This window comes from Seriola dumerili, unplaced genomic scaffold (assembly GCF_002260705.1).
Source record: "Seriola dumerili isolate Sdu_G_001 unplaced genomic scaffold, Sdu_1.0 BDQW01000003.1, whole genome shotgun sequence".
Taxonomy (NCBI): domain Eukaryota; kingdom Metazoa; phylum Chordata; class Actinopteri; order Carangiformes; family Carangidae; genus Seriola; species Seriola dumerili.
Window position 1 is genome coordinate 8,249,316 of NW_019174258.1, and position 22,739 is coordinate 8,272,054.

At 43.4% G+C, this 22,739-nt stretch overlaps 1 protein-coding gene across 1 annotated transcript in view; it reads left to right on the forward strand.

Annotated features, from left to right (window-relative positions):
- LOC111221191 (CUGBP Elav-like family member 4) overlaps window positions 1-22,739 on the forward strand; it is a 134,554-nt gene that overhangs the window by 72,807 nt on the left and 39,008 nt on the right. Inside the window, exon 3 of the mRNA XM_022744555.1 lies at window positions 17,353-17,401. Coding sequence (XP_022600276.1) covers window positions 17,353-17,401 — 49 coding nt within the window. The remainder of the gene's footprint in view (window positions 1-17,352; window positions 17,402-22,739) is intronic.

Genomic DNA, 22,739 nt, shown 5'->3' on the forward strand with positions numbered 1-22,739 from the left:
CACACACACACACACACACACACACACACACACACACACAGCCAGGCAAGATGAAGCTGGGGCATTGATTTTATAATGATGCCCTGGCTGCTTCAAGCCATAGAGGAATTGGAGCTGGCTGAGCTTAGCTCTTGGTGTGTGGAGAGTTTTTTGGATGGGAGCCCTGCTGGTTGCTGGGACTAGTCCGGTGGAGAGGCTAGGCTACAGACGTGTGCAGTCGGTGGATCCAGAGCATGTAGAACATGGAGAGGCAGCCGTGCCCAACTTTACAGAAGCACCCGGAGCCAAGCGTCCCTCCTCAGCACACACAGACCTGCAACTGCCAATCAAAGCAGCCTCGGGCGCTGCCACTGCCTTGTGCGCATAAATTAGCATGTATTTGCATAAGAATCCACTCGTTTAGCAGACCCACTTGGCTCTCCCCCCCAAATGGCATTTTCTCGCTCCCCCCTCCCTCTATCTCTCACTTTTCCTCTCCTTATCCTTTTACAAGCACCGATAAGAGCTAGAAAATAGTGTGTTAACCCTTTTCATACCAAACCTCTCTTGACACAAATTACACATGTGCAGTCATGATTGAATGTGCGCATATGCTTGTTTGTTGTGGGTTTGCAAATGAGAAAATTTAACCAACAAATGATTCAGAAAACAAACAAACAAACAAACATAGGTGCTCTAACATATTTCATTTCTGCACTACAGTTTCTTCTTTTTTTTTTCCATAAAATTTCTCTGCCATTTGCGAGTTTTCTCTAAGAATCTTCCACAGAAGGAAAGTTCTGCTTTTACCATTACCAACGTCTTTAAAATACCTTGCATTTCAAAGCTGCATTGCAACTGCAATGGGTCACATAGTATTCACCAACATGCAACAAGCACAGCAACAACATTAAAGCCTTGTTTCACACGGTTCAACCTCAACAGCCCCCAGAGAGCAGCAGCGCATGCATACCATTCTAAATTACACCTTAGAAGACAGGAAAATTCAGTTACTGGTCAGCAATGGTTACAAGGGAGGTGAGCGAGACAGAGGAAGAAAATGAGATGACATGAATTTTTCACCATGAACAGTCAATCAGGACACCATACAGCAGGCCTGGCAGGGATTAATAAGTAAAGACCAGAGAGGGCTACCCATTGCCCTGAGCATAGGTTTTGGGATGCAGTAATTGGCTAGGATTGTGCCTTCAGAGTCAACTTGATGCCACGCACATGAGTCTAATGAAGGTTTCTCTGACTTTGTTGTACTTTTCTCGCCCATTCTGCTTATTTTCAGCGTGATCCACAGCCCTCATCTGGTAAATTATTGAACGTGTTCTTTGGTCCGTAAAGCTGGCTACGATTGCTAAGTTCTTTGCTCCCAGCTATACTCCATGGGTGATTAGTTACCATGGATGTATTAAACAATGGATGAGGTATTCAAACATGGTGCCTCATTCATTCTAATGAAAGCTACTTGTCAAGCACATAGAGCACACTGAAAAAGTTTGCCTGGCTTCCTGTTTCCGTGCCCATAATGCATGCGCATTAGTGTTTTTATTTGGCTCTGCCTGGCCAACTACTCGGACCACATGACACGGAAATATCTTGATATGGCTGCCTGTGGTTTTAAAAGTGTGTGATGATCTGGAAAGTTTGACCACAACATCCCAATCGCCACACAGAACAGTAATGTTGCTGGCTTTCATAAAGGCTAGTTAAAGCAAACATGGAATTCACGTAAGGATCCAAAAACCTAGGACGCAAACGGTTGCTATTCATTGTGAGTGAGATCTGGCTTTGCAGCCCTGAACCTCCGACTGACCTCAACAGCCACAAAACGTGCCCAGGTATACTACAGGAGCAAGTTGAGAAAGGCTCAATTTTATGCAAATATCCTCTGATGCAATATGAGCTAGTCGAAAGCCAAACGCAATCATCTTGATTCCAGTGGAAACAGAAGCACAGTTATTTACTACTCCACTCCACCATGTCATCGAACTCTAAACAGAATAGAGGAAAAGGCGATCGTCGCAGACTTCCCTGTTCTCTACAACGTGTCTTTAATGAGCTACCGGGACGTAAACATTGTTGGCGTGTGTGGCAGCAGCAGAAACATCAGACAGCGGCTGCCCAGCTGGAGCAGTGTATGTAAATGACGTGCTCAACACAACACAACGTCAGAACTACACATTAATGAGAGGCCAGATACCACCAACTACCATGTGTCCATATGTCTGCACACACTGTTAGACAAGACGATGCGGCTGCAGCAAACAAAAGGGACACATGACATTAGCTTGAAGGTAATTTAATGTGACCAATGTTTCAGTATGGAAGATGAACTGTGCCTATACTACACAGCTTGCCATGGAGTTGTGATTTCTTCCACGTTCCACGTTCCACATTTGTGGCTCTTGTCTGAATTATGAAGCAGAAGTCAAATATTGCTAAACATCTGCAAATGTGAGGGAGGTGGCATTAATTACACTCGAATACACACGCACATGTTAGACAGCACGAGTTGGCTGTGTATATATGTGCGAATCTATGTGGTAGATGGCTTTATTTGGAGGGTGACTAGTACCAGCATGTGTGACTTCTGCTTGATAACACTAAGGCAAAAGTCACACATGGAAGTTAAGTCTAGGTGTGTGTTTTTTGATGCGTGTGCATATGTATGGGTGTGAGTGTGATAATGAAAAAGTGATAGCGCACACTTTTAAGTTAGGCATGTTTATTCCTTGAGGACAACTGGCAAATTTTAGCTCAGTCTGTGTATTTACGTGTGTGTTTGTGTTTTTAATTTTACGTCCAAACAGCAGCTCAATCCCCAGGAGGTTGTGCAGTTGCTCAGGGGGCCGCTCTCCCTTCCCATGCTCCCTGCTGGTCCAGGCAAACGGCTGAGCTCCCTGTCACCATCTCCAACCTGTGTTTCCTTCCCTTCCTCATATCTAATATGAGTCACACACACACACTCACAGAAACACACACACCCAAAGGGCTTAGGCTGCCCTGTCTCATCCCATTTCCTCAGCGCCTTTGATCCCCAACCCTCCCAAAAATACATTGCCCCCCCTCGCAGTGTTAACTTCCTGCCATGCTATTTAAGCTTCCTTGTCTGCCTGGAGCGACCACAGCTTTGGCGCTAGCTGCTGCTGTCTCCTAATGACAGCGGCACAAGAAGAACAGGCTGGGGGGTGTCGGACAACAGGAGCAGGACAAAAGGCCCCGAGGTGCAGCACAAGATAAGGATGGCTCATTACTGCCGAGGAAGGGTTAATGTTCACAAACGGCTCCGAAGGGCCCCTCCCCAAATACCGCCGCTTGTTATGAGAGCTAATGATGTCAGCGGAGGGCCCCGCTTGTTGATTAGCCTAAATGGAGGACTAATAGAAGTGCGTGAGCATAATTAATGACTGAAAGGGAGCCTAACGAAGACAAGAACACACCACTGTGGTCGTGGGTGTTCCCGGGTTAAGTGTGTCCCCGGACAACATGGCAGGGCACCTTTTCAGCTGGCCACGCTATTCCCCATGCCATCCCATGCCATGCCCTGTCATGCCATGCCACGACACCCACTCCGGCACCCAGACAGGCCAGCCTTTGTGGTCAGGCCTAATTAGCTGTCACAGCAGGTGGAGCAGGGACCAGGGACACTCTGTGGTCTGCTCTCTGACAGCACAGGTCCCCGCAGAGCTCCCCCAGACACTGACCACACAGGAACATTGTGTGTATGTGTGTGTGTGGGGGGCTCTGAGTGCATGTGCACATGCATGCATAGGTTGACAGAGACAATGAAAGAAAAAAGAAAAAAAAAAAAAGACAGGATGCGACGGTGAAGGGTATATCAGGATGCAGTGTAAACTTACTCCCGCACAGATGCTGAGCAAGATGCTCATTTTATTGCAAATGTCTGTAGAATGGGGTGCAGTGTAGGCGAGTGTAGGAGTGTGTGTCTGCGCCTGGAAAAGTTTAATTGCATTTCAGTCAACTTTTGCCTGTCACTGCTTCAGTAGGAGATGGTCAGCCTTTACCTTACAGCTACACCATACATTAGACTAGAACAGACCATAATACACCAGAATAGAAGAGACTGTCTTTGTAATTAGGTCATTATGGAGCAAAAACAAAAGGATGTACAGTACAGGAAGAGAGAGCACTGACGATGATCTATGTCACAGCGCATAACAACCATATTGCAAACAATCCGGCAAATAAAGACAGGACCACAGTGTCGTTCTCACTGACAGATTTACAGGTTGAGGCAGATGTGTGTGTGTGTGTGTGTGTGTGTGATTTATATTGCATGTGAATTAGATGTAGTAGGAGACAGAAAAGGTAAATAACTAATTTTAGGTGCAAAGATGTTTTCTCTGGGCAGATCTGTGGCCATAAACAATCATTCAGCCTTCCTCTCCCTTAATAGAGGCCCATTTACACCCTTCCTCTGTACCATCAGACCCCTGTCACCTCCCTCCCAGCACAATACATTACTTAGTGTGTTTCCATCCAACCCCCTGCTGCGTTTGTCCCTCTTCTGTTGCTTTGTGCATGTGTATGCAGGGAAGATACACTGCATTCTGATGCTCGCTTCTGTATTCTAAGGCCTGTGTAAGCTGCAGTAATACTTCTTTAGTGATAGCTCTGCTCACACACACACACACACACACAGTTCTACACACTCCCCTGGTTTAATCTATTACCATTTTTATGTGGTTCAAACATTCAGGCCGTGTTAACCAATGCATCATTATGAGGCGTATAACTGCAAAAGCCAAAAGAATTATGGGCTTAAATAAATTATGTGATATGATAGTGGTTTTATGAGTTGCAACTTTGCAAATATTCTTTTAAATAATAATAATAAAAGAAAAAATATCCAGAAACCGGGATGTTGTTGGAAGATCTGAGAAAATGATTCCTCTTGTTAAACCCTGCCTTTAACTGCACATCTATCTCGAGCTATTCACACTATACCTTGTCTTTACAATCATCTCATAGACATTATATGAATTGATGGGTTCATTTGTGGTTGTGCCCCCCCCCCCCCCGCCTTCCTTACATTGCTAGTGCCATCATTTCCCACCATGTCCTACTTGTGTTCCCTTAATGTATCTCAAATCATTTCTATTGAGCATACTCATATGCTGTGATGGCAAACGTTACACCCAACAACATACACAATGATGTATTGTGCATTCGCAGTGTAATATGTTTTACACATGGTCACTATACATCACCTCTGATGTTGTGTGAGTAGGTCTATTTGATCCCATTTGGCAGATGGATCCAATTGTCCGGGCTGATATTGGGTTGTGACAGAAAGCAATCTAACGGCAGGCTCATTGATGATGATGAGTTCTGTTCCATTGCACTGAGATCCAGTCCAATTTCAAAAGCAAATTCAGCCATTCATCTTCCAAATAATTGTGGCACTTTATCAATTGCTCCCAGTCTTTTATCTATCACTTCGATTGATGTGATCATTTTCGCAAACAGCCTTCTGTGCTAACGGCGTCTTGGAACACACTTGCAGGGCTGTCTGCTTTGTGTGTATGTGTCTGCTGCTATGTGTCTAAAGGCATCTCAGAATGTGAGTGTGAGTGTGAGTGTGTGTTTGTGTGTGTGTGTGTGTGTATGAATGTGCGCATTTGTTTGCGAGTGAGCAAGCATGTATTATGTCTCCATGTGCTTGGTTATCCACATGCATGCATTTGTGTGTGTAATAACACTCCTCCATTGCTCATTACAATAATACATCTTCTGTTCCATTATTATTATTTTATTTCTGTGTTTGTTCTGCTGTGTTTATTTATGAGACCATTTAACTGTGATAGTGTGTGTTTGAAGAGCATCTTCATGGCTGTGCCTTCTGTTACTATACCAGCAGCCAGTGAGTGTGTGTTTGTGTACATGTGGGCAGGTTTATAAATCCATTGTTCCTTCGCTTGTGTAGTCGTGACCGTGATGATGCGTGTATAACATGTTCCTCATATTATCAGCAGCCTGAGACTTCACCTTAAACCTAATAGAATCAATACCCAAATGTGTAATGTTGACATGTTGGGAAGATATCTAAAACTAAGACTGAATTAAATAGTGGTAGCAAAAACAGCAAAGACATTTTCTCCAATAACACCTTATCATATTTACAGTCAGTGAAAATCAGTGTCAAACAAAACTCTATTATTTCAAAAACAGGAGAGAAGACAACTGTCATAATACAACAGAATAAATATATAGATATTTTAGTTTTAAACGCACATTGTTACCAGTAGAAAAATGGGTGGAGATACAGACAGGTGTCAAATAAAAGGAGAAACCTGAACAATGACGGTGCTCCCCCATGTGTTTTAAAACTGGATTGAGATCTGGTGACTGCAAAGAGTCACCAGAGAGAACACCTATGGGAGCACCATCTTCAAAACACCAAATGAGGGAATATTTTTTGGAAGAATGGTGTTCATCCATTCAGCAGAGTTACAGAGACTTGTAGAATCAATGCTAAGGATTGTTGAAGCTCTTCTGGCAACTCATGATGGTGCAGCACTTTACTAAAACAGTTTATGTCGGTTTTTCCTTTAATTTAATTTGACAGTTTTTAAGATTCTAATAACTTATGGCACGTGTTTGACTTGAATACCACCTGGTTCTGCTATTTTAAGGCAATTTGCACATGTATCTGCTGTAAAAGAGAGAGCTATCGATGTGATGACATCCTGTCTCAGGTGAACACATGAACATGTGTACATCATTAACCCAACACTGCCTACACAAGATGTGTCTGACACACGTGTGATGTTTGTACACTTACTGTAAGTCAGTTCTGGCTGTGATCGTACTGAGAATTATGTTATGTTATGCTCATATAGGTTTGATCTGATGTGATGTGACGCACAGGTTGTCTAATGTACTGGCAGGTGGCTTCTATACAGTGTGCATGTATGTGCCTACTTCTATGTCACTGTGAATACTGCGCCATTATTTTTGTTACTAGCATGTGTGTGCGAGCGCGCGTGTGTCTGTGGTCTTATTTTTGTGAGCACAATTTGTGTATGCCTTTACACCACGTGATTACATTACTATCTGCAGCCTATGAGTGTCTGTGTGTTGATGTTAATGGGAAAATGATGTTTGTGATAGCTGGTAAATGAAGCATTTCATTAAGTAAATTCTTCCAATGGTTGTTGTTCTTTAAAATTACAATGTTGTTTTATTTTTCTTCATACTGTGGCTTTTTTATTAATGAAAATTAAAAGAAAATACACTGTGACCAGAAAACTTGGATCCAATTAAAAACATAAACTTAGCGATTTAAAACATTATTAAAGATTAAAATAACTCACCCACCCCCTGACCTTGGTCTAGTCACCAAATGTGAAAACTTCAAACTATGCAAACTTTCCCTATCATGGAAAGTCTATTCACCATATGTATATCATCTAATCTCCATATTTATATCCCAAAAACAGATCCACAAACTTGTGAATCTGACCCAAGACAAACCTTGTATGAGCAACATGCTGGACTAAATGAACCCTGTGGGGTTTTCATCGTAAACAAATGTGTAAGTAAATGCATTCCACGACTTCACAAAATATTTTGAAATTTGCTTTGTTTATATTGCAGCGCTCTTGTTCTCCTCCCTGGTGCACAACAGTGCACATTTAGAACAGAAGCTAACCTGGAAGTGTGGGGCAACATGCATCCTGATAAAAACAGTCCTCAATTAAAATGGATGCACTGCTGCATCTTCCAGGAACATAAACAGTTTAGTTAAACACTGTGCAACGCCTCCATCTGTTTCTAAGCATAGTGGTAATTAAATCAGTCTGTATCTTTGTGTATCTATAAGCTCCTCTTGCTGAGCCTGTGCCCCATACTGAGCCCCGTATTCAAAATATTCTAGACGTGTTCCTGGCTGCCTGTTTTTCATGTGCTTCTCTGTGACTTTGTGCATTTGTCCAGGCCATTTTGGTGTGTGTGTGTGTGTGTGTGTGTGTGTGCTCTGGGCCTTCAGAACTCGATTGCTGGATGTTGTCATTGCCCATAGCAGAGCGAGTCCAGCTCCATTCTCCCCTTTGCTCTACGCTCTATGATTGCTCACCGCTGACTCCTCTCATCAGCATTGTGGTGTGTACGGGCTGGAGCGCGGACCTGGCCGGCAGGTATATGAGAGGAGCAGAGCGGGCTATACGCTCATAAATCTGACAGATGCATGGTGTGTCATTACCTTCCACTTATTATTATTCTCCCACTCCTCTTTATACTGTGAGCCACTTTAGCTGTTTTCCTGGCCCGGCTCAGAAACATTTGTACTGTGGCCTTGCTGAGTGATAGATGCTCCTGGGGATCTACCAGGTTATTGTTGCAATTCCTGCTCTGGCTTTTTGTTTGTGTGCAGGGCTCGAGCCCAGGCATTTAACCTTCTGTGTTTGAGTGTATGCATTGGCAGCACAGTTTGTGTACTATTATCAACTTGGATTGTTTTGTTTTCTCACAAATCTCATATACATACAAGCGCATGTTCACTTTCTCCTGAAATCACAGGATTTTAACTGAATCTAGCACACACTGACGTTTTGAATTTTACTTCAAGTTCCAGATATGTTAAATGCTTTATGCCATTATGTGCAATTATTCAATAGATACACATGGGACATCCAGGTACTTGTAGATTATAGCCTCTACATGAAAAGCTAACTAAGTACTTTATAAATACTTCTCATCTCCCTTCAATGTTAAGTATATGATATACGGCTGTTACACTATGACATGCAAAATGAAAAGGAGAACTCAAAGCAAAGCTAAACCTCTGCCCTCTCGTTTCTTTATCACTGGGCCTCCTATAGCCATTATTCCTCCCTTCGCTTTTTCTCAACTTTACCTTTGCTTGCTGCTCCTTTCTCCTTCCATATTCCACCACTTCCTCCACTGCTCTTCCCTCCTTTTCAAATGCACAAATATGTACCACACACACACACACACACACACACACACACAGGCCCTGGTATGGTGTCCCTGTGGCCCAGTGTAAGAGAGAGAGAGAGAGAGACAGAGGGAGAGAGAGGAGAGAGCAGCAGTCGCCTCACAAGAGCAGACCTCATAAAACTCCCTGTCACTTTGACTAATTTGTTAGTCTTGTCTCACTGTGTCGAATCGTCACCCCCCCCTCCTTCCCCCTGATGCACCTCTACCCCGACTCCCCCTGTCCTTCTTTCCATCCACCCCATATCCACAGGAAGAGGAGGGAAGGAGGTAAAGAGGAAAAAGGGTGGGGTGGGGGTGGATGGGGGGTGCAATAAATGTAATATAGTGCGGTGGCCATTGGTTGCAGTGATCTACACAGCAATCCATCTGCAGTCAGAGGAAGAACAGAGGCTTTATGGAGCAGAGGATAACATGATGGCTCGATTTCTCATCCACTTTCTGTCTCTGTCTGCCTCTGTCCCACCTCGAGAGGAGGCCTGCTGGGCACCAGTGGAGTAGAAATAAAAATAGGAAGGGAGAACAGGGCGATTATGAATGTAGACTGGGCTACAGTGCCCAAGACTAGATTGGGTTGGACTGGACCAAGCAGGGATGGGTGGTATAGATTGGTTCAGGTGTTCAGCAGGGCCTCTCAGAGGACCAAAGAGCCAATACTGGATTCATAGAGATAAATTAAAAGCCAAAACTCAAAACTCTACCCCCCGGGGGGGAATCAATTGCCAGGTAATTATGGAAGATGGGACGGAGATTGCAAAGACAAAACACAAACACAGAGATGATCCCCTGCGACGGTGCAGCATCACACCAGGGAATACTGTGCTTGGTGGATACCAGCAACATTTATTTTTTATTTTTTTGCTGTTGCTGCCCCCTCCCCTTTCCAAACCGACCCCAAGTACCTAGTCTTTAAATAGGAGCTCGGGCTCAGAGCTAAAAATAGGCCGCATTTCACCGCCAGCCACCCTCTGCTGAGCTGTCAGCACCCCTTCTCCCTCTTCTTCGCAGCGAGGCAGACACAGCCCTCCTTCATGTGTTTTCGAGGGAGACAGGCAGTGTGTGATCACCCCAGCTCTAACCCATCTCCTCCAACACACAACCTCTCCTGACTCGCTGGCCTCACAGGGAAGCTGCTGTGAACTCGCACACCAATTTGAGGGAAAGACTCATTCCCGCTGCGCTGGCCCTGTTTCTCTTCCACACAGAAATGAGGGGCAGGATGTCCTGACATGTGAGCGATGGGTGATGGGAGCAGTAATTTGGGCTGGTACAGTACAGGCTGTGCAGGATCTGGGAGGTTGCTTGCCGGTGAGATAGTAGTACAGTGAGATAATTGTATTTCTAAATGCTGTTTTTTTTCTATTTTTCTTTTACTGTTTCCTTTCATTATGGCTGTTATGATATAGGCAGAAGAAAAAAAAAACCTAATTTTTTTAAGGTAAACACAAGAAACTTGTGTTATAGAAAAATGGACCAGACTCAGTGAATAGCTCCCTAAGCTTAATATCCTAAGTCCTATGATAACTATTCATTTAGCTATACAGACTAATGAGCAGTGATAACTAACATGTCTTTGGGGTCAACAGGTGGGAACCTCCTTTCACCAGTGTTTCGTCTAGTTGGTCCCACGACACCTCCAAGAGGCTAGACAGTGATCACTGGTGTCCCAGAGTCACTCCCCCAGCCATCACTGCTCCTCACACCACAACTATTTTCTCCTTTATCTTGCCTATGCTACCACAAACAACGCTATCATCAACTCGGACAAAACACACTAGCAGATTCAGCAAACAAAAACTCCCCTAAACAGTTCTGTTCTGTTGTGTAGAACTAGATTAAATAAATACTAGAATAAAAGACACTCTCTTACTACTCACTCTTAAAGTAAAGTGAGTATTGACAAAAATGCCAATTCCATTCAATGAAACATTCGAAAATTCTTAATTCCCTAAACCTCCAAAGACACTGATGATAACAACAGATGCCAGGGCACTTATTATGGTTTTGCAATGGTCAGAGGTCAGGGTCTTAATATACTTATATCTCCTTTTGGAGTGAGGTTCCCCCCCTGTCTCCGTCAGTGCCACCGGATCTATGTTGGCTCTTTAAGAAAAGTCAGTTGGCATTAAACATCTTTAATTGTGCTTAAAAGGCTGTAAATGGCATCAACAGCTCCAGTGAATTCACTGACGACGAAACGGCAGAATGATAATGAGAGGCATCAAACAATGAATGGCTTATCAAGAGAATGGTACCTGATGACTTGAAAACTAAATGGTATCTGATTGCGGGATGAAATGAAAGGAACTGAGATGAAATAACAGCAAAGAGAAAATAATTAACCAGTATTCGTTTTTCTTTTTTTTTTTATTTAGTTATTTGTTTATTGACATTTCACTGCGAATATGTCCAGTTTAAAAGTTCACTATTTACACAGAAATCCCTCATGACCACGGAGACTCCTGTGAATATTCTCGTCAAAAATCACTGGGTTACATTCGGCAGCACTGAATTTAAAAATTCCTTAAATTGCAAAAGAGCATGATCTGTAGCTGTGATGAACAACCTGATGTGGTAAAGCAGAAACATGGGGGTAATTGTTTCGGTTAAATTTGATAGTGGTGATTGAGGAAACAAGTGATTTGTTTTAGGAAAACAAAAAAAGAAAAACACTCCCACAATTCTCCAGGGGAAGTCATGTAAACAGGATTATGTGGGAGAATTGTCAGTTTATACAGGGCTCAAACAGAGTAATGCTCAATCACAGTTTTGGCAGTAGTGTCTTTGTTGTTGTGTTTCATTGCAGCCAAAACTAAATGAGTCTAACTTTATTAATTTCCTAAATAGAACAAACTCAAAGACAATGTGACAGTTTCTTTATTTTCTACTTTTACCCTACTCATTTAACTGTACTGCAGAGTTACACTGCACATATAGTTAGAAGATGGATCAGTGTCTCTTTCACAATAAAAGCATGCATTGCTATTAATATTATGGCAAAATTGGCGACCAGTCGTTTAGTATCTATACAAACATAAATTCATCCTAGAGAGGTTCATCATCTGCACCTACCTGACAGGAGTGTTTCCTCTATTCAAACAAACTGGTCTAGACTATTCCCTTCATTTGGTGAACCATATTCCTCATGTGCCACTGTGATTGGCACAGCTGTTTAAAAGTTATGAGATGAGTAATGTGACTGGCTGAGAAGGTAATGATTCATCACCACACCCTCCTATTAATATCTCACTTCACCCAGCACGACTATCGAGCGTGGATGCTCACTGAACATCAAAAATAGCAGGTTCGGCCGGATATGCCTTCATTGCTCATCATGTGCACATGATACAACTCTTCAGCTGATCATTATAAATGTGTAGTTAAATTCTTTTTTTTTTTCATTACAGCATTGTGAAACCATTGTTTAGAAATGTCTTTCATTTTATATTGTATTCCCTTAGCTTGCTGTCTTTTTCTGAGTGACTTGACATTTACTGCACAAGCAGCACTTAAAGGCCTTTTTGTGGGTTTAGCCCTGTGCTCACATTACCAAATATCTGCTCAGAAGAATTATCTGTGTGTCTCTGGTGTTAGTCCTGTCTGGTGCACAAATTATTACAGCATACACTGTATGCTAAGTTCTCGTAGCTGATTAGCATGTCCCTAAAAAAATGAGAAATAAAAAATAATAATCCGCAGGTTGGATGGTTAATCACATGCACACTTTTCCAGACAGGTTCAGCAGGAGCTAACAGCTAAGATAAATGTTTTAAATGTACACATCAGGACTTTCTCACAAGTGTAATTTTTTTATCTGATTCAACTTTGGATCACTAAGAAGTGCAGCTTCACACTGGATAATGCTAGAAGTGGAAGAGTTGCAGTCAAAGTGACTCAAAAGTGCAGGAAGAGCATAAATGCCCCCACTTTTGTCATGGTTCTGAGAGAACATTTTTCTGTATTTAGAGTGTCTGGTAGATAGCATTTCTCCTTGCTTGCTTTGTGAGCAGTGGTATTCACAAAGCATGGTCAAACCCGGTCAAAGGCCGCCGGTGTCCTTGTCTCTCTTCCTCTCCACTGCACTATTATCAATCAGATACACCAGCCAAAGACAGATGGACTTGAATGCATGTACACGCAAACACACACTCTGAAACTTACTTTTACACACACACACACACACACACACACACACACACACACACACACACACACACACACACACTCCTTTACTGGAAAATGTAAGCAAGTTTCTCTCTTCCACACTGTTGGTTCTCCACCCCTCCGTGACTTCAGCTGACTTTTATTCATCATAACAGAATGAAAAATATAGATTTGCCCCTGGAGATTAGAACAAAGAAAAAAAATGAATGTATAGACATAAAGGAAGTAGAGCATGAAGGAGGGGGAAAATATGGAGAGGAAAAAAAAGTGAGTGAAAGAAAGAGAAAGACAGAAAAGGGGAGAGATGAGGAGAAAGAGAGATGGCCTCTCTAAGTGCAGCAGCACACAGGCACAGAGCTGTGAGTTCCCAGGCAAGACAGCATGAGCTGCCTATTTGTCAGCATTGATCAACCCATTAAGGGGCTGTGGTGGGAAGCATATTGGTTTTGGAGGCCAAAGGGGCAGAGAGAGACAAAGATAAAGCAAGACGGGGGGGTGTTGAACTCCTTTCAGCCTCGGCAGCCACACATCTGCAGGATGAAAAAGCCTGTAGTCTTCCTCTCCAATGTCTATGCAGTTCATTTTGCGGGGCCCAATGGGAAGGTAGTATATGTCATTTGTCTTACAGCATCTCTGGAGGCTCCACTTTATGTGTTATCTTAGCTTTCTGCTGCTGCAATGCTAATAAGGAAGTAGCTAGCTTCTCAGACAGACAGAATGTCACTTGTCCTCTTCCTCAGTGTGTGTGTATGGATGTATGTGTGTGTGTGTGTGTGTGTGTGTGTGTGTGTGTGTGTGTGTGTAAAGGGTGGGTGGTGGGGTGGGGGTGGGTCCTGGCCCAAGGGGAAAGCAGGCTGCCTCTTCGCCCAGCCTCTGATGAATTCATATAATTAACTCTGCCTTGATCTGTTGGCTAATCCTGCACTCAGTAATAAGGGATTAAAATGTCACCTAAGCCACCTGCTGTTATTGAGCCCCAAGACTTTTTGTGCCTGTGTGTGTGTGTGTGAGACAGTGAGTGTATGTGCTTGTGTGTATGTGAGAAAGAAAGAGCGATAGAGAGAGAGAGAGAGAGAGAGAGAGAGAGAGAGAGAGAGAGAATAAAAGTAAAGTCAACTTCAAGATTTCTGTGCAATAGGCTTGTGTGCTAAAAGCATAAAACACTTCCTGTGTTTGCACAAGAAAATATATGAAGAGGACACTATAACGTAGCTCAGAGGAGCAGACATCTTAACTACTGCTATATGGATGTGAGCGCTACTCACAACTCCATAGTCTGGCGTCAAGATGAACTCCATAATTTGGCAGGAAGCTGGAGCAAAAGTTGCAGCAGACTCGCTCTGAAAACTCATTGTCACAGTCACTAAAAAGGGACATGAAAGTGGGACATGCTGGAAGGTGGGAGTTGAGAAATCCTTTTTTTCCTCCCCTCTCACTATGACCTCTTTGGACCAAGTAAAGAAAAAAAGAAGAAAGAAAGGAGTGCCAATTGGTTGGCTAACAGCCCGCAGACCAACGGCCAGCTTGCCTTGCCTGCCTGCCTGCCGGCCACCTCCGCTCGGTTGCCTAGCAACCCCAAGTGTACTTTTGGGTTGTCTAATGACTCTTGTTGCTGCAGTGGCTCAGGGGCTACTAATGAAGCCTCCTGACCAATCGCTGTCATTTAAGAGCTGGAAGCTGACTGATCACTGGACAGGGATCTTGGGACTACCCTAAACCTCTTATGTGAGACAAATTCTCCCCCCAACTTGAACTGCCGTCAAGGCACACACACACACACACACACACACACACAAACACTCACACACACACACACACACACACACACACACACACACACACACACACACACGCACACTTATAGTATGTGCACACAGCACACCTTAACTTACTGCTTACAATGCTCCAACTGACCTTAATTCTCTCTAACACACACTCACATGCATCAATGCTTCAGCCTCCCTGAACTTTACCTAAGACTCACATGTAAACATATTCAATGCAAAATTGATAGCTGTAATCCAGCCAGAGATAAAACAGTAGAAAAGGGTTCTAGTCTGGATGTTTAAGGCCGTATGGAAATGGTAATAATGATGCTAGAGGCCCCTATGTCTAAGTCTATGATCCACACTATAAACAAAACCCAGCAGGACCCCATTTTCACTCCTTCGTCCCAGAGCCTCAGTGAGCCAGTCCCCAACAGAGGAATGGCTGTAGCTGAAACATCTGGACTCACAGTCTCCATTGAGAACATAAGGAAACTTACTCTCTCAAGCTTTTTTTTTTTCTTTCAGGTCAAGTAAGTCACCTCTACTTGCCTTTTAATTACATTTACTGTTAAAGGATACATGAAATATGTCTGAATAGCACTGTTACTATTGATGGATGATGTTTATTCAGAGTGACTGGCAGTGCATCAGCAGGTCAGTGTCTTTCTCAGTGACGCTTCATCTCATCAGACACTGACAGCTGCAGAAACTGAGTATATGACCTTTGTATCCCTGCTCATATGCAGGACAGTCACTTTAAAGAGGCAATAAAACCCTGAAACATCATAATGTGAGAGAAATTTGTGAGTAAGATGGGATTTGACCGTATTTTTTTGGTTTGGTATGGTCTGCAAGCTATCAGTACCATCCACCTTGATGATGATGCTTTATTTACTATTTGCCTCAGTTTTTACATATCATTAGTTTAGAAACTACAGTTATTATATATATCTGTGTGGAGATAAGTAGGCAGGTTCATTTGTATGGGTGTTATTGCCCCTTAGTCTGTCCGTGTGTACATGTGAATGTGTTTGTGTGTGTGTGTGTGTGTGTGTGCATGTGTGTGTGTGTGACTTCATGTACTTGTCTTTGTGATGCATCCGTCATCTCTCAAAGCTTTGTTCCAGTGTCACAGCATATTGCTAGGCGAGTACATTACGTCCCCAGGGTGTCACCATGTATACGCTTGTCTATACATGTCCACCAGTCTTAGGTCTATATTTGGCTGTGGTCCGGGCTCATGTCAACTGCTGTCAAGTGCTGCGTTGCCTAAGGGCCCAACACCCACTGTGCTGCCCTAGCTGACTGATCTGAGTGGGCAGTACCGTGTGCCATTCACTGGCACTCACATGATGGACCTGTCTGCATGGCCTAGTTAGAAAGATAGGCCCACTGCCAGCTGAAGCCAGAAGAACACAATGCCAAATATAAAACACAATGCCAAATATGACACGCGTGGGTAGCCTCAATAAGCAAGGGTCTTCGAGGGTGGCTCTTAACACCCACCGTTTTCACAGAGGAAAGAGGGAATATCATTCCTGTTTTAGAGACGGCACAAGATCGAGTGTTTTTCTGGTTTCATATTCAAACTCCGGGGAGTGAGAAAAAATGAAACCATAGTCAGGGGAGCAAAAAGAACCAAGGGAGTTTTTATTCACGGCAGGCAGTTTTTAAAAGGGTTTTTTTTTATGTTAGCTTGGCGTCCTTTTACTTTCACCTCACTATGAAATGGATCTTCAAAGGTTGTTTATCGATTTGCCACTGTTAACCTTTCACAAGCTGTTTCACAGCTACGCTTTTCGGTGGCTCTCGATAGTTTCCAGGAGGAGGAGGATGGGGAAGAGTGGGGTTGGCTGACCGGCCAGTGGGATATTGGTTGTGAGTTTCCAAAGGGCTTCTGGGTAGAGAGTTAAGAGATGTGGAAAGGATGGAGGCAGAGGAAGAGGGATTGCTACGGGTCAGGGATGAGCAGGATATAGCTGGTGACTGGGAGTCTGGAGCCAGGAGGGGACAGGAAGAGCAAGGGCCAGCCAGAAAGGACCTTTCCCTGTGGGGCTGGGAGTGGCTGATGTAATGGCATTAATCTCCAAGTGCCATCTGACACCCAGTGTGGCTCCGTCATTGAAAAGTGCTAATTCTGCTGAACTGTGAGGGGAATTCAGGCATCTCTAGAGGCAGTACCCTGGATTAATTAAACACGCTGGCATGGAGCACTGCACAGATTTATCTCTTTTACGGCATCGTCACTGTTTGATTTTTGTGTTTAGCCCACAGAGCAGGACAAACTCAGGACATTAACACCAGGAACACTGCCACATTTCACTTGTTCTTTTCCCACTACACATATTGCAGCGGTTGCTCCTATCGTTGCGTGCTAACCAGGGATTTCCCTTCTCTTCCTTCTCTCTCTTTCTTTTTCTTTCCTCTACTTCTTTCTCTCTCTCTCCAGATGAACCGGCCCATCCAGGTGAAGCCAGCCGACAGCGAAGGACGAGGAGGTAATTAACCTTCTCCTGGTCTCTGCTGCACCCCCCCCCCCCCCCCCCCCCCCCCCCTTAAAAAACACACACGCACACACACAAACACACAAATACACTGGAATAGCGCACATGCAATCCTTAATATTCTGCTCTCACTTGAGACACACTGGGAGTTAGTAGAGTAGCCCGTAATATAGGTCACTTGCTTCTATTGACTTCCCATCTGTGCCAGCAGAGGGGCTGTCTCAGGTTCACAGTCACTGGGAGCGGTTCAAAGACAAGACAGAGACATGGTGAGAAAGAGAGAGAAAGAAATGAGTGGATGGAAAAGCATGTGGAGGGGAGGATGTCGATCTCCACAGAGTGATAGTAAAGTCTGCTTACAGTTAAGAGGCAGGGTAGCACACATACAGATACACACAAAACCTATAGAAACAGCTCAGAGATACTACCTGGAGAGAGACAAGTGTAGCATGTCGTGACTTCAGGAGTTTGTGACTGCTTTGTGCTATAGACGGTATCTGTTTTTGTGTAGAAATGAGAGAGCAAGTACTTACTTACAACTTACTTGGTTATACACAGTCCCTGTTTCACTACTTTGAAATCAACACACATACACTATCTATTAATCAATATAATTACTGTACCTGGCCTCCAACTTACCTATAGCTACCCATCTCTCTCTCTGCTTCATTAATAGCATTGGGGTTATACAGTCAGTCGAACCATCAGAGAGTCAGATTCAGTGTGATTTAATGTGTGGTGATAGACTTTCAGTTGGACTCCACTGACATACTGTGTATGCATCATGCATGCATCCTATAAGTTATATTAGGCCATTTGTATTAAAAGAAAGTTTGACTTTAAAAAGTACACCTGTACATTTAAAGCATGGACATTTAAATGAGCACTTCTGCTTTGACATTGTGCTGAGGCGTCCGCCCTCCATCTTTAGTCTGACTGGCATGGTGATTGACTAGATCATTCTGAAGCCATTTGTGACTAACATCACTGAGGTTAATGCAGATTAAGCCAGTTAAAGATTTACATGGGTGGAATTGGATCTAATTGGACCGGTCTGTGTCTGCCCTGTGCTTGCATTTCAGAGTGGTGATTTAGACTGCCTAGGTCAGATTAGACTGAGCCACTTCGCTGATTTATGTGGTCAAGTGTGAATCAGATGGCCCATTTCTATTGCCACACACACCCCGATGTAGATCTTATTTTTGTCATGGCGGCACTTTAATTAACGGCCATCTAAAAACAGGCAAAGTCTGACCGACAAGGCCTGGGCGAGAGCCAATCGGCATTCTCACCAAGATAAATTGGATCGCTGGGCTTAAGAGGGGAGGATGGATGGGTCCCAATATCAATTACTACCCTTTTTTCAGCAGAAAGAGAAGGGAGATGAACAGGCAGTGTGAATGAAATACAGAGGGCTCTTAGGCTGGCACAGCCCCTGCTAGTCTGTCAGATGAACTTTCTATATGGGAGGACAGGATAGGACACAGCACAGAATGAAATAAGACCAAGCAGACAGGCCCCAACAGAGATATTGAGCGTTAATGGCAACAGGAAGTCAGCAGACAGGCCAGGGAAGTAAACCACAGTCGCGGCTGACAATGAAATGAGATTTACTATGAAGGCCTGTGGTTAAAGGAAAATAGACAGCCCAGCTAGGACCGAGTAAAGGAGAGAAAGTTGGGAGGGATTCATCTGTGGAAGGCTGAGGACCAGTCAGGTACACCAATCCCAGAGGGGCCTTTGGATTGTCAAACCCAGGGTTGAACTGAGACATTTGCACCTACAGAACGGAGTCACATTCATCACTACCGAGACATCAGCAATTATCTGTCATGGGAACTTGTGCAGGGGTCTCAATTACGTGCCTATGTAGGCATTAGGGCCCATTACTCCATTTGGAGACTCCAGTCGCCCTTCTTTTCTTCGCAGTGTCCCTGAGAGACATCCTCTCTCTGGGGAGGTGGGAGTGTCAGGAGGAGAAGTAAAACCAGAGCTCGAAAAATGACTAGGGGGGCCCGGCGCCACACAATCCTGCCGCTCGGCTGCCATTGTGGATCACAGAGCTGATTCTCTGGCTGTCTATTACAATGACTCATGTCTTATTTTATTTTTTCCTTGGATTATCAAGAGAGAATGGAGCATGGGAGGAGAGCTTCACAGCCTTTAAATCTATTTCTGTTCCTTGAGTCAGAAGACCTCTTTCCCACAAAGTACATTTATCTGATGTGCTTAACACCACTTTTTTCTGCCCAAATCTATCAAACCACGATTTCAACTCAGAGATATTGAGGCACAATTGTGGCATGGGTCCTTTGCTCACTCGCTCTGTGGTCAGTGCAGGAACAGACACACTACTATATCTATTCTTGAAACCTGAGCAATTTGCTTCAATCTTAAAAGGGCAGAAATGAGGAAAAGTAGACCTCTTGTACTCTCTCCCTTTCTCTATTGCTTTCTTTCTTTCCTCTTTTTCTCTTCCTTCTCTTTGTCTTATTGGTACTGCAGTGCAAAGGGAAGAGATGAAGCGAGTGATAGAGAGAGAGATGGGGATTCAGTACAAGGCCCATGGAGGAATGCAAGAGAGTGAGGGATGGAAGACAAAAAGAGCGAGAGGGGAAGAGACGACAGGATGAGAAAGTTAACGGAGGGTGATGGAGGCAGCTGAGTGAATCTCAGCAGTAAATCATCTCAGAGCCGCCCCATCCCTATCTCCTCCTTGCCTCGCCAGGAATCTTTTTTCCCCCTGACCTTGTCTGCCGCTGTGTCTGTGAAGAAAAGATGGGGCCAGATTATCTATGATTGGAGATGGCCATTATCTAAACACAATCTTGGACTCAGGTCCCACTCCTCTAGCCACTGCTGTGAGACTGGAGACCACACTGATGAGAAGAGAGATGATGGGTCAGCCAGCAACACCCTCTCCTTTTATTAACTCTGATAAGATGGTTTCAACACTCCCCCGAAATGCCCAGCAACCTCCATCAACATCGACTTTTTCACAATGTGCCACTCACAGTGCATTTGTCCACACAGTCTTCTTACGCCACTCTTCTTGTTTATTAGCTCTCCCTACTTTTGTTTTATTGGATACTTATACAGTGCCAGCAGCATTGCAATCCCTGTATTTGAAAGTCAGTAGCCCTGTGTGAGCCTTTTTAATATCTTGTCCATTTGTCTGTCTGGCTGAGGGGAGTCTTTTGTGAATGGTTCGGGTTTGTCCTTGCCAACCTGCTGCTCTTCAGAAGGTTGACCCCAGTTGGGCAGCGGAGAGATTGACAGGACCTTAAGATGTTGCGCACTGTGCTATCATGCCCCACCCCAGCAGGTAGGGAAGAGTGAGGGCTGCTGGCTGCCTCAGTCTGGCAGGCCACAGGGGAGGGGCTGTCTGGAGGCACCTCACGCCCACAGAGGAGCGCGCTCCACTTTACATGCAAATGAAGCCAAAAGATCCCTCTGTGCCTCTGGACACGATCGTGCAAAACTCTGAAAAGTCAAGAAGAACCCTGGCAGCGGTTGATATCTGTGTGCTGAGAAACACACTGAGACACACACAGAGACATGTAGACACATGGACAGACAAAAGATGGCACAGATTTCCAACACTGACCATTGCAGCGTATTAATTTAAGGTGTTCAGGCAATGATTTGTTTTTTTTTGCTGAGCTCCATGATTGGCCCTTGCCATTACAGAACATATTTCTAATGTAGAAAAAAAAAGGAGTAAAAATATTTGGACAAAAGCTGCAACAGGCAATTACTCAGTTGTTCTGTGTTGGTTTTTGATCTTGCATACCAGAAGGTTTAAAGCTCCCCTCCCACTCCCTTGGGTAAATGGATGTGACAGCTCTAGAGGTATGAGTAATGCATTTACAAACACGAAGCCTGTATCCCCTCATCGTGCCTGATACACTATACACTGACAATCTGAATGTTTGTTCTCCTCTGATTATTCCATTTACCACCTCACTATACTGGATAATCCACTTGCATACATCAGATTGGGACCAGCAGCAAAAAGGTTTAGTGTGTGGTTGCACATCATTTTCACTGAGATGGGGTCTAATTAAATCTGTTAGCTGGGTAGGAACTAAACATGAGTTAGAAGTAGAATGGGGCTTATTAAGCAGTTTAAGATTGAAGCTTACAAACAAAGGGAAATGCTTGTTGGGGTTGAGAAATACAGCTGAACATATACCTATATCATGCATGTTGTTTTACAGTTCACTCAGCAGATTACACTTTCTTTACATTAACTTCAACACTGCATTTGAACTGTGAATATTAACACTGAATTATATGTCGCGTTTGAGCATTTTATCCTTTTTTCATCATTGTAATTTTGTAATATTATTTCATTGCATTCTTTTTTGCATTTGTTCTAAAGAAGTTAGCATAAAAACTTAATATTAATGCTAATAGGTAGTATTTGTAACACAAGTAAGTGAAGTAACTGAAGAATGTTAGCAAACCCTAGCTGACAAACTCAGGCGTAGCAGCATCTGCCAACAGAGACATGATGTACAATAGGAGGTGCAGAGATCCTGAGTATCAAGCTGCTGTCCTGAACTTTCATCCCACTAGCCACTGACTCAAGTTAAAAACAAATCCATAAAACTTCAACATTACTTTGAAATAGTGTACTGGCTGAAATCATCGACCATCTGGGTATTCTCTCTCTGGGCCAATTCCCATGCTAAGGAAAGGTTGTTAGGCATATTTTTAATGCTGACCAATGGATGCACAATGTGAGATGTGCAGTTTGTCCATGCTGCATCAGAAACTTTTTTTTTCTGTTGAGTTAACATGCTTCCATTTGTCTTTATGTTGTTTTTCTCTGGCCTATTTTGAAAGCCATTTATTCCCAATGAATTTGTTGTGGGTATCTTTCAGTCATTCTTATCATTCACTGCCATTATAGAAAGTAATTGTCCCTCACTCACTACGCAGTCCCCAAATTTTGCAAAAGCATTGATAACACGTATTTGATACGTTTGTCTAACAATTTTTTCATTAATAATTATCCTATTATTTACTTTTATAAGTGACAGCTTGTCTAAGCAATGATTAATCAACTAATTAATATAACTGTTAATAACCGTTTTCAGCACAATTTCTTTAATAAGAAAGTTTTTGCAACTAAATGAGGCTTGTAGGAGGTGAATTATTCTGAGACGTTATTTGTGGAAAGGAAATTTAAGTCCGTTCTGTTAAGAATGCAAGTGTTGTGGCCAAAGTACTATTAACTCCAGATTTAAAAAGTTAAAATAATACTAGATAACAAAAGTTGCACAATGCTTACAATGCTTAATGCTCATTATCTAAAATGCTTATT